General features: G+C 38.8%; 2 protein-coding genes across 4 annotated transcripts in view; both read left to right on the forward strand.

Moving 5' to 3' along the window:
• The window catches only part of LOC126559779 (headcase protein), an 86,846-nt gene extending 81,704 nt beyond the window's left edge, over positions 1 to 5,142 (forward strand). Inside the window, exons 3-6 of the mRNA XM_050215952.1 lie at positions 2,991 to 3,179; positions 3,823 to 3,911; positions 4,475 to 4,574; positions 4,676 to 5,142. Coding sequence (XP_050071909.1) covers positions 2,991 to 3,179; positions 3,823 to 3,911; positions 4,475 to 4,574; positions 4,676 to 4,849 — 552 coding nt within the window. The 3' untranslated portion in view covers positions 4,850 to 5,142. The remainder of the gene's footprint in view (positions 1 to 2,990; positions 3,180 to 3,822; positions 3,912 to 4,474; positions 4,575 to 4,675) is intronic.
• Positions 1 to 17,540, forward strand: part of LOC126559185 (signal peptidase complex catalytic subunit SEC11A) — a 368,048-nt gene that overhangs the window by 222,976 nt on the left and 127,532 nt on the right. The gene's annotated exons all lie outside the window — the stretch shown is intronic.

Genomic DNA, 17,540 nt, shown 5'->3' on the forward strand with positions numbered 1-17,540 from the left:
CCGTTGTTGCTACAAAAAAAGTATATTGCGTGGGAATAGACATGGGGGAAAAGCAAAAGATCAGGTGCTTAATGCGCTCGACGAGAATTTAAAATAATATTTATCCCTTTTCCTTGCTTCCGTTTCTGCGATTTGCTCACCACACCACACCGCCCACGCTGTGTTTGTCCTTTGTTTGATTTCCATTTCCGTCTCCGTGCGCGTTCTTACGCGACTGGTGCAAGGATTCTTTGCAGCTGCTCCACACCAAACAGCCAGCCAGCCAACTTGTGCCCTTTAGGGAGGAAAATGAAGGCGCTACAAGCAAACAACACTTTAACCTCTAAGGTTCAAAACTATACGGACGAAAAGCTGCAAGATGGTAAACTGAAAAACATTGGTCTTTGCTGATAGAAATGCTTTTCGTGCTGCATCGGTGGAGAGGTTGGTGCGGCGCGTTATACATTCATTTAACCTGCAGCGGGCGTCTTGGTTGGGTAGTGAAATGAACAAAAAGACACTAGCAGCCATTTGTGTTTCGCCATGAAACTACACGGACTGTTTGTATTGCGCTCGAATGGCCCTTTTTATCCCACGAGAAACAGTTGCGCACCGTAATCAGATTCCAAAATCGTTTAATTTGTAGCTTAGAGGCAAATTAACCTACCGTTTTGTTGCTGTGCAATCGTGTTCGCCTAAGATAAGTGTGTACTTGTTTAGTTGGGAGCTTTTGCTTGAGTTTTGACAATCTATATTCGTTTCGATATTCTTGTCGAGAAATTTCGAACTTATCCTGCTTAAGAGGGATTAAGGTTATGGTTATATGTATGAATCGATTCGTTGTTTGGTGGAGGATTAGAACAACCTTGATGTTACTGAAGACGAAGTAATATTTAACTGAATGAAAATTAACTGAAAATCCATTTCCGTCGCGAATCCTTTTACAGTTGTTTCTTTTATTTTGAATTTTGTTTTCAGTTTTTTCTTCCTATATCTTATCCAGGAGTGAAAGAAAAGTATGAAAGTACGAAGATAAACAAGGGAAATAGATGGTTCCGTTCAAGCTGCATCGATTCGCTTCTCATAAGCAGTGGGAAGAAGTCTGCATGTGCAGTCAGTTTGCTGCGAGTGTATACAAAGAAGGAGAGGGATTTTCCTTTGAAACCTTTGTTCAAAGCGTTTTACTTAGTTTTCCTGATGGGGGAATATTTTTCTTCGGTTACAATCGATGTAATGGCGCTCGTGTGAGGAAATATTATGTGACCAAAAAGGGCGACAAATTCCAGACACATAAAATGTTAGTATTTTTCGTTAAAGACGACTGTTCTTCCGTTTCGATTTGCTGATGGTGTTTGAGGGCGTCTTTGCATAGTTTTTTTCATGTTGAAAAACAGTGATAAAGAGATTCACCTTTTACTTTATGGAAGTCACAAATGTAAATAAATGTAATTGAAATACGCATCGAAACGATATCTTCACATCAAAGAAGCTGAACTGAAATATAGTCGCTGAGTTTCCTAATTTTTCGATTTTATCTTTAAAATGTATTAAAATCTACAGCTTGTACCTTGGAAGCTACCTGAAACCGTCCTTCAGACAGTGAATGGCTTTATAGGAAAATGGGAATATTTTAATGTTTATTGATAGTGCTGCTGTCGCGTCAAGGAGTGTCTTGGTCCACCATTTTATTCGAGCTTAGTAAGGTGACAAAGAGACGTCGTCTTGCCAACGTCTTAATGACGGTTTGTCATGATAATTCATTTGTGAGACAAAAATTTCAACTGTCTGGCAAAAATGTGTGTATTTTACAGTCCAACTAGCGAGAGACATTGCATTTTTAAGACCAACCAAGAGAGAAAGTCTTTTCTGGGTCAACATTCTGCGTCTTACGGAACATTCCCAAGTCCTTAAGTTCTTGTCACTCATGCTTCAATGATTCTTTGACTTTTTGTCTCTCAACATCCAGCCCCCTAGACGTTGTTCCGTTTCTGGTGTCCGTGTACCGTTAATAACTTACCTCTCGCCCTTTGCGGAAGAATATTGTTCCGCGTTTCATCCATCAGTCGGAGCAACATCAGCATTGACCAGCAGCTGGTCGCGTATGCCATTGAACCATTCGAACGTTAAATGCCGGGCGGTGCCAATGCTCGAAAAGCAGCTTTTCGCCTAAGTAAGGAAACGCATTTTAATGAGATATTTCAAATTTCCTTTCGAGTAGTGTTCTCATCCACTTGCAAGCGAAGGCGCGCGGATGAAACTTCTCCCCGGAAAGCATTTATTTCCTCGAGCCGGAGCACACCAAGCGTTCGCAGTACCATCAATCGAAAAAAGAAGTGTAAGCTGCTTGAACACACCATCACAAGCACGGGAAAATGCTTGACAGTGTTTCGGAACTTTGCTGGCTGGAAAAGTTGTTTATCTTTTTCCTTAACAGCAGAGACTGGTCGGTTGGTCGTTTGATAAAAACTCTCTCCGATCGCGTGCAACTGTGAAGAACGTACGGCAGTTGAGAGGTATTAATGAAAAATGACTTTCTTCATCGAGTTTAACCTGGGGTGTGGAGGAGGCGGCTGATTTGCTGCTGGGCTCCGGCAATGCACTTTCAAAGAAAGCAAAACTTTTTTATGTACATTCTTCGTCTGTTTTTTTTTTCGTTCCCGCAAACCAAAACAGATTCTTGAGCAAAATCGTACCTTGCCCTTTTTTTTGGTCCAGGAAATGGTAGAGGAGGGTTTTGAAATGCATTGAGAAGTGATAGATCCGTGGAATTATTTTGACATTTTGTGTGTTTTGTGTGAGGAATGTTCAAAGTAGAGTCGCTTTACTTTAAACATGGATGGGAACTGAAGAATCTGTTTAGTAATTTATATAAGAAGGTTGTGTAATTAACATTGCTTGAAACGCTTAGGTACTGTAAGATGTCACCACTTGAACATACCGTGTGCTATAATTCGACTTACATAAATGTCTTACTAATGTTTATACTTATTCTATCTTTATCTTCATTACAGATTGAAGACGAAGGCAATCACGGAAACGACGAAACGCGTCTCTTCATTCTATCTTCGCTGGCCGCCCAGCACAAGAGTCGCGTGGCGTGTGTGCTTTGCGAGGAACCGATGCTAGTCTTTGACCGGTACCCGTTGGTCGATGGAACGTTCTTTCTCAGCCCGAAACAACACAACAAAGGGTGCATTGAGGTAAGTACACCCTGTTAGAGAGCTATAACATTTTGCTGTCTACACAAAAAAGTGGCTACATCGTTCGGTGGTCGGCAGACGATTGACTTCCAATAGTCCTAGACTAAAATGTCAATGTCACTGATGACCTAAATTCCGGTAAAATTATTCCAACCATCCCTTGTCCCTGGTTTTGGTGCTTTGGCTTAGGTAGAAGGAACACAACGACATAATGACCCATCATATGACTGTGTCGCGTCGGATCGTACCGTCGAAATGTTGTCAGGTTCGCTCGCGATGGTTTATAATGGCAGTACATGATTTACTACTGCTTCCGTGCTCCACTCGGTTCGGCAGTGCAAAGGTTCTGACGCTTTAGCTTCGAAAAGAACAAAGACGAACGTCAGACGACTGACCGGACCTGTTGGCCGAGTCGTGTATGCTATACGGAGAATTAATAAACGATTAAGTACGTAACGGTTCCCCACAACACCTAGCCGCGAGGAAGGACCAAGAACTTATAGTCCCTGACGGGAAGGAGGGGTGGTGGGCGAGGGTTATGCTAATGCCTTTACGCGAACCTTGGCTTTATTAGATCGCTTTACATAACATAAATATCGTTAGGACGTGTTATGACTGTGTTGGTTTTCTTTCTTGTCTACAGGTGAAGTACGAGAATCGTGTCCAATATCTGACATCCGTCTGCATGGCGTGCTTGGAAGGCGTCGAGCCAAACCGTGTCGTACGGTGCAGGTAAATATAAAAACTTTACTCGAGTCTTTTTTTCTAATGGTGCAGAAGGTGATGAGTCTCGATGCGATCGGGCAGAATTGAAGTACCCAATGGAGACGATAGACGGGGAGCCAGAGAGTGTCAGAGGCGGCAAAGTAAACGAAAACCGATCAAATTGCATCTCAAGCCAACGAACGGATATGCTCTAGGCTAATCTAATGGAACATGGTGCTCTACGACTACCACCAGGCGCCTCCATTCTGAGTGTGCGATGGATTATCAGTGAATTAATTTCATGGAAATTCTTGTTCTGAACGGTCAATTAACCCGAATATTCATGAGCCATAGTGCTTTTTTCGACTCTGGGGGTTTTTGTTTTGTAGTTTCTTAGTTGTTTCTTCAGTAAGATGATTGATTGGTTTAGCAAGTGGTAGTTTCGTTTATTGCTCATACATCGCATGCAGCAAACGATTGATGAAACTAATTTTTAATTGCCATGCAGTTGATCTTCTTTCTCTTCGTCGCACTGTTTGCTGTTGGTTTGTAATATGTTAATATGTTTGTCCGTATCCTTTTTCTTGCAGATTTTGTGTGAACAAGTGGGACGGTTCGTCGCTTGTTCTTGGCACCATGTACTCTTATGACATTTTCGCTGCTATGCCATGCTGCACTGAACGATTAAAGGTATGTTTTGCATGAATGAACCTAGATATGTTTATCCTACTTTTTTATAGTTAATCCCAAGCTGTGTCTAATGAAAATGTTTTATTTTCTTATCCTCTCAGTGCAACAACTGCTTCAAACTGATGCTGTCTCCAAATCAACGGTTGAACTTTTACAGCGATTACAGTCACAGCGTGTCCTGCCCGTACTGTTCGGCGCAGGACAATCATTTCGTAAAGCCGCTGACCTACTGCTACACCAAGCAGCCCATGCAGTTTTTCCAGCATTGGCCATAACATGAGGCCACGTTGGAATCTCCCAAGTCGAGTGTGAACAGTGGCTCGCTGACGGAAGCTACCGGACGTCAGGAGCAACAGTCACCGTTCAACGGTTCGTCCGCTTCGTGCACTGCATCGACAGGCACGGTTGCTGATAAAGCTGCCGCTGATTCCGCGGCAATGAATTCGTTCATTCAGGAACTGCGTCATCTCAGCAACAGCAGCACTATTAGCAACATCAGCAGCACAAGCAACGATTCGGGCTTCTCGACTTCCTACTGTGGCGATTCCAACGTTGGTGGCGGCCGGGCCGCTACTACCACCAACCTGTGTAACAACATGCAACTGCAGCAGCAGCAGCAGCAGCAGCAGCAACAAATTCATGCTGGCAACTCCATCACTGCTCACCAGCAACAGCTAAACAACAAAACGATTGTGACAGGTACAGTATCGAAAATTGATTCTACTGTTATTCAGCCAGCCCTGCAAAATATTATCTGGGGTAATAAATCGCTGTGGGGTCCAGCACCACCGTCACCGTCAGCAGTAGCAGCGGCATCATCTTTGGTGAGTCCTTCACCAGCATCCCTAAAACCGGCAATGGTTCTTCCTAGTGCAGTTACAACAAACCCTACCTCGAACGCGTTGTACACTAGCTTAAGTAAAGAATTGTATACCCCTTGGACAACATCCACTGCCAACAAAACACCAACTTCGTTGGTGTCTTCACCAATGCAGCAATTACCCTGTATTCCTTCTTCCCAACACAACGATTCCGCAATCCTTCCCAAACTCCCGTCCACCTGTGCCGGTGGCAATATTGGTACAAGTATCTGGGAAAGCAAGCTCGGACTGCTCAGTGGTCCTCAGCCTACGCTCGAGCCATTAGAGTCTATCTGGTCGGCACCGGAACCCGCATCATCGTCGGGTATGACGGGCGAAATGAATGAAGCTATTGCTGCCACCAGTAGCCATCACGTTTGGCGCTCCGATGTTCCATCCGGTAGTACTCGAGAACCGTATATGGTTGGATCTCAATTTCTGCGAATAGAGGAATCGATGAGTGGCAGACTGTCCTCTACTACGGACAATGTGCTCGATACTACACCAAAGCTTAGTTCCCTTTGGACAAACACACCCTGGTCATCCGGTGTGGATGGTTCAACGATCAGTGGTAGCAACATTAGTGTCCTACGATCGCTACGTATGGGCGAGTCATCAGTCGCTTGCCCTGTCACAAATTCAAACTCGGGTAGCGACATTACCAAGGGTGGGACGGTAGAAAAACATGACACATGCACCGCCAGTTCGTTCATGGCGATGGCTTCAGATGATGTCATAAATTATCTTAATATATTTAACTAGACAATTTGTTTTTGTTTCTTTTTTGACTGGTTTTCTTTTATTTGTTTACTGTGTCTCCAAGTTTCTTCGATGATGAAAGTGTAGTAGCCTCACTTTTAGAGCAATTTTGTTATTTAGTTCTATTTTTTATGGTTTTGTTTCCAAATGGTCTTTTTTCCGTTTTTCAATATAGCAATGATTCGCAAGTTGTTCGTTAGATTATTTTGTTTTCTTTTTGTTTTTATTTTTCTGATAGATACTTTTGGGGAGACATGTTCTGTTGATTATCAAAAAAGAACTATTTACACTTTTTTTTTATTATTTAGCACAGTTTAATCTCAATCGAAAGCCCTTCGTTCACCATTTGTTTTACACCATATATAGTTATTCTAGCGTAAAAGACGGGGAATGATTTTTGCAGTTATAAGTACATTGTTTCAGTATCGTTTCTTCCTTATATGTGTAAGAATTTATCAACTATCTCTCGCAAAGAGTATGATTTTGGTTGTTAGATGTAAAAGTAAATTTATCGTCGTTTTGAATAAGTATCTAAAGAAAGGAATACACAACCCGGTTACAGTTAAGGTAACATGCATGAACTAAAGTATATGTTTATGTGTCTTGTAACAGTACGTTAAGCGACATCTACCACCGCTGCATATAAAAATACATTTAACGTAAACGAAATGTAGTTATAATCGAGAGTAGGGCCTCTGGCGCAACGTTTAGTATTTAAATTCACAAAGCTTCTCCCTTTCAAAACAAATACTAGCCATCTAATCGATCGATAAGGAAAACTCGTACAGTTATGTTATTGTCTTTAGTTTTATGTACTTCGTAACCTCAGGGACTATAATCGGTCCAGCAGCTCCCGTGCGTGTGTTTCGGTAGGATTTGGCGATTTGTGCCGCGAACGCCGACGGTGCTCTGGGCCTTTTTTCTGTTAGTCTGTACGAACGAGGTTAGGAATTGCGTTTCGACAAATGCACACAATCATTGAAGAAAGTTAAGCGAAAAAGAAAGCGACACCGATCGTGGAGTGTAATTACAAGGAAAAACATAATACTGTCAAACTGTGAAAGAAGAGGTTTGTCGTCGTATCCTTCTCAAAATAATGCATAACTTTTTACTCCAACTCTCCTTAGCGAAGAACAAGCTTGGGTATTTGCTTGTGGAGGATGAAAAAAGGTCGTAGAAAAGCTTTGGAGAATTCATGGCTTAAGACATTTAATATCAGGCAACATGTAACATCAACAACATCTACCACAACACCGAGAGAGTAGTATAGAGGTGTAAGATTAATAGAGTTTAGCAGTAAGTAATCATTCTTAGGCTTAGTGGGTACGTATGCGTGATTATGGTTCACTGTAAAATGGCATACTACCGAATGGAGTACATTTTTACATGTAAATAGCGTACGATTCAGTGCACGATTAGAAAGCAATATGAATGAACGTGTTCGGGTATATCCGCGTACGGTGTAAGTGGCAAAAAAAAAAACGCGTCGCGGAACAACCTCCCACAGATGTGTGTGAATTGTGTGCATGGATGAATTGGACTCACCCCCAAAACGAATGTACGATTCTGAATGGACATTAGCTGTGTTTGGTCGGATGTTTGTGTGTGTATGTATGTGTGGGTTTGCATTTTTACATTGCTTACTTACATTTTGTGTTGTGCGTGAACAATTCTTTTTCCTTCTTTGATAAGAACAAACGGAACAGTACGCGAGCGGCTCGATGAGTGCTCGAATTGTACTCGTAAATGTGTTATAGAATTACAAAATCAAATCTTTACCCTCTAACAGTGAGTACACATATTATGTGTACTTACAAAAGATGGAGCAGACGAGAAGCGTGCACACAACTTAAGGCATCAAATGACAAACAAAAAAGCAAATTGTGATCCAGCAAAGCAAATGACGAGGGTGTCAGAACGATACATTTTTTGATAATAAGGAAAAAAAGGATATGAGGAGGACCCTTCCCCAGCTCCCCTGGGGGTGTTCCTGCCAGTGATCGAAAGCTATTACCTTAGCGGTGATTACGTTTGGACGATGTTCCTTTTTCGATGCATTTTTAAGAAGCGAGTTTTAAAAACTTGGTATTTTTTTGTGTTTGCACTTTTTCGGGAAGCGGACGGGCTATGCTAGGCAGTAGCAGGGCACACACACGCACACCCGTTGGCTTGCGTTTTGAGATATTTTGGGATGGGAATATACAAGAAATATAATTACATTCTGGTACTGTGTGTCGTCAATGTATTGGCAGAGTGGCGCACGAGCGTGTGATGGAACATAGGTGTGAAATTATTGGATTAGACTGTAAATCAAAATTCGGGCTCAATTTGTGTGCGCGCACAAATTGGCCAAATGAAAATGCTCGGAAAAACGCCAAATCGAATCGAAAACAAAGTAATAGGACCTCAAACAATGAAAAAGGACTGATCGAACCCGTTTACAATCTCACATTGAAAATTGATATGATGCATCTCTCTTACGTTCAGTTTTAACATCATTTTTAGGGCTCCAAGATTGTTATTTTGGCTTTCAAAAATTGAGCATATTTCATAAAATTATGTATTCCTGAAACGAAATTTCGAAACTTTTAGATATAGTGTGTGTAAAGCCAGTAGAAGTCACTGTTCATATAATCATACCAAATTTACATTTATTGTAGTGTGATGTGGTTTAAAACATTTCAAACAAACTAGCAAACGGATGCGTGTGGTTGTAAAATATCGTCTTTCTCCTCAATTAGTTACATTTGCTATTCTGTCTCTAAATTTCTCCCACGAATAGAAAATGCCGATTAGAAACAAACACTTCAGTCCCAGACAAGGCAATAATGTTTAAAACAGAAACTTTTTCCGAGCAATAATTGGATGTTTCAAAATTTATTTCGGTACGAGCAGCTTGGATGTTACATAGTACCACAGTGTAAAGCGAATGGGGGGAATGCACAGATAAGACAGCCGGTGTTGATCAGGTTTTGTTTTACTTTTTTTTGTCGCGTTGTGGGTTTTGCGCTTGTATACACAGTTTTACGTACGTTCCTGTGGAATATGGAAATTATTTTCAAATTTGCATGTACATAACGTTTAGAATTGCTAAGATGAATTGATTCTAAGCAGACACGTAAGTCTTGGTTGTTTAACAAGGACTAGGGTATAAGGGGAAAAGAATTCGTCACCGAAATGCAGTCTTCAATATCTACTTGAAGCGACGGAGGTACGAACTTTCTATATGATCGATTACGATTTGTTGAAACATATCCTTGTTAATACCAGTGTTTCTATAAATACCAGTTTAAAGCATAACATTACCCCGGACTACAGTTAGGGTAAGATACCATCCCTTTCTGTTAACAATTATCGTAACACAAATAAGAAGAAATGGAGGGGCAAGAAAAAAACACTACCGTTTTTCTGATTGACATCTGTAAGTAGTTAAATTAGCTCCAAATCATACCCGCAAACGTTCTATCTATCGTTGAAGGTAGTTCGATGTCTCTTGATGGTCAAACACATCTGCCCTCGCTATCAGCGCAAACCCTGTACATCCGTTCTTCAGTAGGTTGGATCATGAGTAGTTTAAATACATAAATTAATATCGATTGTTTTAATTTTATGTTTTATAAAGTTTTAAATAAAGAATATAAAAAAAAGAAAGCATCCCACATGCCATATTGCAAAATAAGCGCGAGCAATGGCTTTGTGGGGAATCGCTATTATTACAACAACTCAGATCATCTGATGGCAACACGTACAAATACGACTGCTTGGCCGATCCACTGAAGAGCGGGTGCACCCAGGGATTGAGGAATGAAGCAGCAGATTCATTCAATTCATATGTTAACCTTAAAGTTAGAAGATATAGTATGTACCGTAATCTTTGTCATTACAAGTTTGTCCAGCTCTAAGTTTTGCTTCCATGTCTTGTATCCTCGCAGTATGATCAAATGTACAGATAATCTTGAAAATGAACAACGTTTTCACTCCTGAATCTTGCTTCTATGTGGTATATGATGTAAGAACCCCCTCCTCCCATTAATAAATTAATCAATTAACTAGAGAATCTATCTTGAAGTCTAGCTGGGATCAATCCGGAGATCAGCTGGTTGCTTGCAATTTTGGTTTATCTACCAAATGAAGTGTTTTTGTTACTTTTCCACTTGTACATTCAATCGATTACTATACAATAAATAGACATTTTAGTTAACAATTTCCGTTACTAATTTCGCATTTGTTTGGAGCGAATGTTGTTGAACAAAAATAAAGTAAAATTTAGTTAAAGCAGAAAATTGATCTTCTCTGTTACGTAATTTTTTGCTACAAAGAGCCATTTTGTGGCAGGCAGCAGTTTGCACAGGGGAGACTAAGAATGACTAACATTAAACTCTTAATTGCACAAAACAACTGCTACACAGTTGATGCAAATGCAAAAAGAGGGAAAAAAACCATTTGATCATATGATGCAAATACTTAACAAAACTAGCCAAACATTAAACAAACATATTCTGAGACGTTTCTTACCGGACAGCGATTTACATAGACAAATTTGAAGTAGTATTAGAGTTGTAGCAATATACAGTCACAAATAAAACTACCATTAAAAATACCGGGTCAAACATGATAACATGATGAGTAAAACAAAATGGACAAGCAAAAACAAGAAACGCATTTAACCTCAAACTTTGTACAAACAACAAAACGGTGGTAGAATTTCGATTGCACAAGGAAGAAGGGACGCATACCACAACCTCTCGTAGTTGCAGCTTTGTAGTAGTGCGTTTTGCTTGCGCAATTTAACAGAAGAACAACAACAAAAAAACACAAATTTACAAACGAAAAACATGCCACCAATATACCTCAAAGTGAAGAAAATCTTAACACACAAATAAGAAATAGGAAAATGGCGGAGAAGCGCAACGTGGCGGAAAAGTGCTCAACACAACAGACAAAAGAAAAACAAATGTTACAACTTCTTTTGCACAAGACTCCCACTTGGACTAGCATATATACACTGAAAAAAAAAAATGCTATGGACTGTGTCCCACTTACTAACGGTTTGTGGGAGAGTGCATTTTAAAAAGAAAGTCTCAATTTATATTTCCACAAGGCTACAATTAGCGCTTCGCGGAAGACTCATAGCACATACAACAACACAAACTATGACCACAGTCGCAAGCAAGAAAAATACAAATTTAGCTCAGGTAACATTTTTACAGTGAACCTTTATATGTGTATGTTCCGAAGCAAAACTCCCGGTGTTGTCAAACGCTAATTTGATTTTACGATCTGTTGATGAGGATCTCCGATTATAATAACCTGGTTATATGCTAATTGAAATATGAACCCTCCTGTACGTCACGTCAAGTAGTAATTGCAAATCCACCTTAATATTTTGAACCCTGGTACAAAGGTGAAATAGACATAAAAATCTCTGTGCGTACCGAGAGACTCCGCGTTACTTCGATTGTGTGTTACTGCTGGAAGAGTGATTATCTAACGCGTAATCGAAGAGTGTTTTGGGGTTGACTTTCGCACTGGGGTTCGGACGGTCGTATTATGGTGATGCTCCAACTCTTTGTGGTTTAGTGGTTGAGATCTTACTGACTATATTTTATTTCCTACTTCGTACTCCTTCGTCATTCGGCATCTAACCTTATGTTAGCAAAGTGGTTTAGGGATCGAGACGCCCGCTACAAGTTCTTGTTTTGTTGTTTTTAATTTTTCGTATGGATCTTTTCAACTCATGGTTGCATGGACGGACACAACACCGAGAGAAAGACGAATGAAGCGCGCCCAAACATATTGATGCGTTCGATCTGTTGTATCATAAATATAGCAGTTTTATTCCGGATGGAAACGTTTCTAGTAGGCCACCATGATGAAACATATATTCAATGGCTTTGGAAGTTTCAATTTCTTTTGTTTTTTTGTGTTCTTTGTTGGTTTAGTTAAAAAGATGGGAGGATAAAACGTATTTTATGTAGGAAGTGTAGGTGCAGACAAATAGATACATGCTTGAAGTACAAATTAAATCAAATATAAAACTAGTAACATTTGTTCTTAGTCCATGTCTTCTGTTGGCCCTCATTTGTAAGAAAAAAAGGGAGAGAAGCAAAGTTTATCTGGTTAGCTGTCTATGTTCCTTTTTGGTACAGTTCCTTTTTGACGCTGGATGCTACTTTTTTAGTGAAAACTTACAGAGATCTACCCAATGGAAAGAAGAAGAAAACATCTAAAATGACAAATCCGTACTATTCAACGTAGGTATGCACATAAGTCTTGTTTATAAGTGTGCGGCATGCATCACTCTACAACTTTAATCCTTTCTTTAGTTGAAATTGTCCTTAAAACAACAAATAATTGGAACAAAAATTTAGCAATAGTGTCTGGGAAAATGTGTATAAAGGGTTTAAAATTAAAAGCAATCTAATACGCGTTCTAATCGGCATTTTTATTCCACGAGAAATTCAATGAAACAAATTCTAGATCTGACAAACATGACAGCGAGACTAAGCATCTGTTATGTATAGTATTATTTCAGAAAAATCGGCATGGGTTCAATTTTTTTCCTCAAAAAATTTCAACACACACGGTCCTATGGCTACGAAAAATCCGCGAGATGCATAAATTGATATGTGATATTTAAAACATTGAACCCACATAAAAATGAGCAACAGAAATGGAAAACAAAATCTTTGCCAAAATCATTTCTCGATCCAGGCTTGTACTGAAATTACTCCGGTTCGATACGAGTAACTGTGCGTTTATTGTCGTTCGTTGTCGAGTGGACAAATGTAGCATGTGAAATGTGACAAGAAAAACAAAAAGAAATAATCGGAATACCACAATAGACGAAGCAAACCAAATCAATAATTCTTAAACTGCCATTTTTTTACGTGATGAAATTGATGATGATGAAACGAACAGGTATAATAATTATTATCGCTAGATTAATTGATATTCAATTGTAGGCATATAAATATATAGACATCACAACAACAAAAAAAAAAACAAACACAGACACACACACACACATATTGGATCCCGTATAATATAACACACAACACACCCTTTTAAATGTGCGTATTTTGTCGGAATGTGTTACAAATTCGGAAAAAATGTTCAACCATTCGGAGATGAAAAAAATTGAAGTTTTAATACGCATTTTGAGACTTAGACTCAAATTTTCCACACGCTTTTAATGAATTAAGTTAAGTTTACCCAAATCGAAACCTTTTTAAATACAATTTTGAATTAAAAAAAAAAAAAAAGCAACATGATTACCTATGGTCCAAATGGGGTTGATGGTGTGTCGGTGGAACGGTCAGGTTACTACGACAGGTTGAGAGTAATGATGGCGGCGCGTGCGAACAAAGAGAGCTGGTAAGCGGACCAAATCGAGTGAAATCATCTGCTTTGACTTCCTTACAAATGGCGCTATCAATAGAATCATTCTCACTGCTTGAGACAAACAATTTCCTTCTCCAAGGTGTGTGCTGTAAAATCGGCAACAGAGGGGTTTTCTCCTTGGACTCAACCCACTTCCAGCACCGAGCGAATAAGCAAACTAAAGGAGCGAAAACAAAAGAAATACGTATGAAAATGTACATTTTTGTCTCTGGTCCGTCTCAAGCATATAATTCAATGTATCCCTTATTCCAAGTCGTCGTTCCTCCCTCCCAAAAAATACAACTATCGGAGATTTACATCTTTGCTTGCCAGTACAGATTTTCCGTGTGCGAATGCTTTCCTATGTGAGCGGTATTTAAATGAAATATACAATTTAGAAAGGGATTCTAACACACTTATAGTAAACACTTAATTCATAACGGAAACGAAACGCGGATTAGGAAAACAAAAATTACGACCCCATTCGTCGTATCCCCACAAGGATATAGGTGGTGTGCGATGGGTGGTGATTTGTGGAAGACTGGATTATATATGTTCGCTGTCGCGCGTAAATCGGTGTAAACCATACAGATAATATTTAGGATCAACGGAAATACAGAAGACTGGAACTTTTCCTTTTTCATTTACACATCAGAGCGCACTAATAATCTTAAATGTAATTCGAACGATAAACAACAGCAATGAGCATCCAGAATACACCCTACTCATTCCCTTTACCTCGAGAGTAAATAAATGAGGCGCGTGTGTTGTGTGTGTTCGTCAAAAAGACTAATGATTATGATGAATCTGTTAGAATTAAAATTACACCCATTACGCTAGAACGAAACGATTCGATGTGACATTTTTGAAGTATGAACATTTCCAATCATTCATTGCGATAGTCCCGACGAAAATAAACAAGCGAAAAGGTGATATACTTTGCGTACTATTAACTTTCCGTGCTACATTTGTCTTTTTATAGCTAAAGTACTTAAAAAGACAGGCACACAAACAAAGCAAACAGCTATTTTGAAAGGATTGAGAACTAGATTTACTTCTCACTCTCAAAGGTGGTGTGTAAATGCTTATTTTCATCCCCCATCCAACAGTTACTAGAGGTAGATTAACTAAAATATATTGAATTTAATAAATGTCAGTAGAGTTTTGGTCTTTCAATACACACACACACACACTCCAATACACTAACACACATACACAATACAAATGTATAAGAAAAACACATAATTGAATGTAAAACATAGAAACGTCATGCAAAATTTACTGTCCACACTTTGTAGTGGTGTATCAGGGTAGCTGATATACTTGAATTGCATAGAACATTACGAAAAAGAAAAGGAATAACAGGCCATAAACGCAAACCTCACATTCATGCACCGTAAAATCGAAAACGAAAATTACCTCACCTACAGCTAGCCCACAAAATATTTAAAAAAAAAACAAAAGAAAAACCCGCTGAAGAATGGAGCATTTACTTACGCTAAATTTAATCGGTACGGCAAAGAACTGAAGTAAAGAGACTTGAAACAAATACTGCATAGGTATTAGAAGTAACGAAAGGACTTCACCAATTGTGACAACAAATTATGATAAAGGTAATGAAGCAAAGCAGAAGAGACGATACACAGAGAATGGAGTTAGTGGAGAGGGAGAGGAACTTAAAACATGTTCGTGGACCCGCAAAAAATAAATGATTCAAAAATATTTATTTACCACCAAAATATCATATTATAGATACAAATTGGTAATCTTAAATACAATAGAAGAAGCAACAAAAAAAAAAATGCAACATGTAAACTACCTAGCATTAGTGAATAGTGACTGTAGGTTGATGACAAAAACAGCATAATAACATTAAACGAATCAGGATTATTGTAATATTGAAGCAAAAGAAGAAGAAAAAACGAATATGTATAAGATAAAAGAATACAGTCAAACAACAAAACCATGTGAACTTTTCAGGGTGAAAACACTCAGCGAATATAGACGACGCATCAATGTAATGATCCAACTTAAAAAGAAAAAAAGATACAATTAAAAAACTCAAGAGCAAGAAACTCTAAATCAGACACACACACACACACACTGCTTGTAAGAAATGCACTTTGTTCAAACACATTAAAGAGGTAGAGAAAATTCAATATTAATCAAGGAGATGTTTTGCAGGAAGCAATTTAGAGGAGAAAAAGCGGTCTGTGTATTGTAAAACAATAAAATAAAGTCCATTCTTTTGCCAGTGCAGTTTTGCAGTGAATATACAATTTTTTTTGCCATCATCAGTTAACGTTTTATTTCCATAACGCTCTGATTACATCCGTTTGGAAGGAGTTAATTTATGGAAGCATGTGTCGAATTATGAAATAACAAACGGTTGAACAATAATTTAGAAAGCAACTGAATGTAACGACAACAATACTACTGTATGAAAAAAAAAGTGCACACACACACACGATGAGCATAACTGGATGAGTGAGAGCTAGGTAGTGAGCGCGTGGGCGCGCGTGTCAACAACACGCAAGAGATAAATATTTATTGCTATAGAACATTACACAACCATTACATCTGTTCATTGTTGTCATCATCATAATCATCATCATCATCGTCGTCAACATCATCACAACCTGTTGCTTATAATTGTTTATTTTAGTTTTTTTTACATGTCACAATTGATCACGTTTTCACTTAACAATGTCACATGCCACCAAATATACATTCAACCGACACTCTATCGAACGCGCACGTACAGAAAAAAACACACGTTCTCAAAACTAGCGGTTCCCAAGAATTCTCTTTATTTACTTTTGAACATTGTTTTTTTTTTATTGGTCACATGTGTGTTGGGTAGCACATGTCGCATTAAAAATCGGGCTAACAAAACTATTCTCTTAAATATTCCTTATCAATTAAATAACAATCCTAAGCTAGCCCTTGTAAGCCAACGTACAGTAATGGGACTTGCAACTTTATGTTTTTATTCTAAGTAAATCTATGTTTAAAAAAGTATGTAAGCGATTAAGGGTTTCGTTGGAAGACGATTTATCAAGAAACACAACACACATACAAGCAACCACACGTACCTAGAAGTTAAAGGGGCTGAAGGGCGATTCTGTGACAAGGTTGAAAGCGGCACGAACAAATATTCCTACAAAACAACTAGCACATGTATACAAATGTAGTACCATTTTATTCGTAGCTCTTAGTCCCAAATGCACCTCCTATCATTATGTGTATATGAACCATTTGTCGGATATACGCATGCTATATGTTTAAGACACTTGAAAGGAAGACAACAAGAAGAGACAACAATCGAGCTAATCGTATCGTTGAGCTGTAAAGTAAGCGCGTTAAGATCACTTACTTGTGGATCAAGCATACGAATACACTTTGGTTTGCAAGCACATTTAAAAGTTCAATTACCCTTTTTGCTACAATAATCATGTGTTTAGTATTGATGTTTTATGTTACATTTAAAGTGTAGAAATCGAAATGTATTCTTCGAAGGTTTCGAGATTGGTTGTAATCATACTATTAGTTGGTGTACGTGGTACGTGGATTAGTTGGAGAAGAGAATCCACGTATTGCATTAATACTTACCACAATCAACTGTACCAACCCGTAGGAAGAGCGTAAAAACGTCTAAAGATTGTTTGACTATGTAGACTTGCATCATAATATTCTCTTCAGCACATGAACTTTCATGACGGTTTTTGAAGCTTTTAATTTTGTTTTGATGTATTCTGCACCCCATTTTCCGCCCAACAACGCGTTCAATAATCGTCACTCATAATGGCAAAGTCAATATTAAAGCAAATGTTATCGATGAAATTCTAAACCTCTTTCTCCGACCGTTTGTAGATTCTATGTGAAATGTACTAACTGTGACGCACCTGGTCGCCATCTTCCGAGCGAATCTAAATAAGTACCGGACACAAACACACACACACAC

Source organism: Anopheles maculipalpis, chromosome 2RL, assembly GCF_943734695.1.
Source record: "Anopheles maculipalpis chromosome 2RL, idAnoMacuDA_375_x, whole genome shotgun sequence".
Classification (NCBI taxonomy): Eukaryota; Metazoa; Arthropoda; class Insecta; order Diptera; family Culicidae; genus Anopheles; species Anopheles maculipalpis.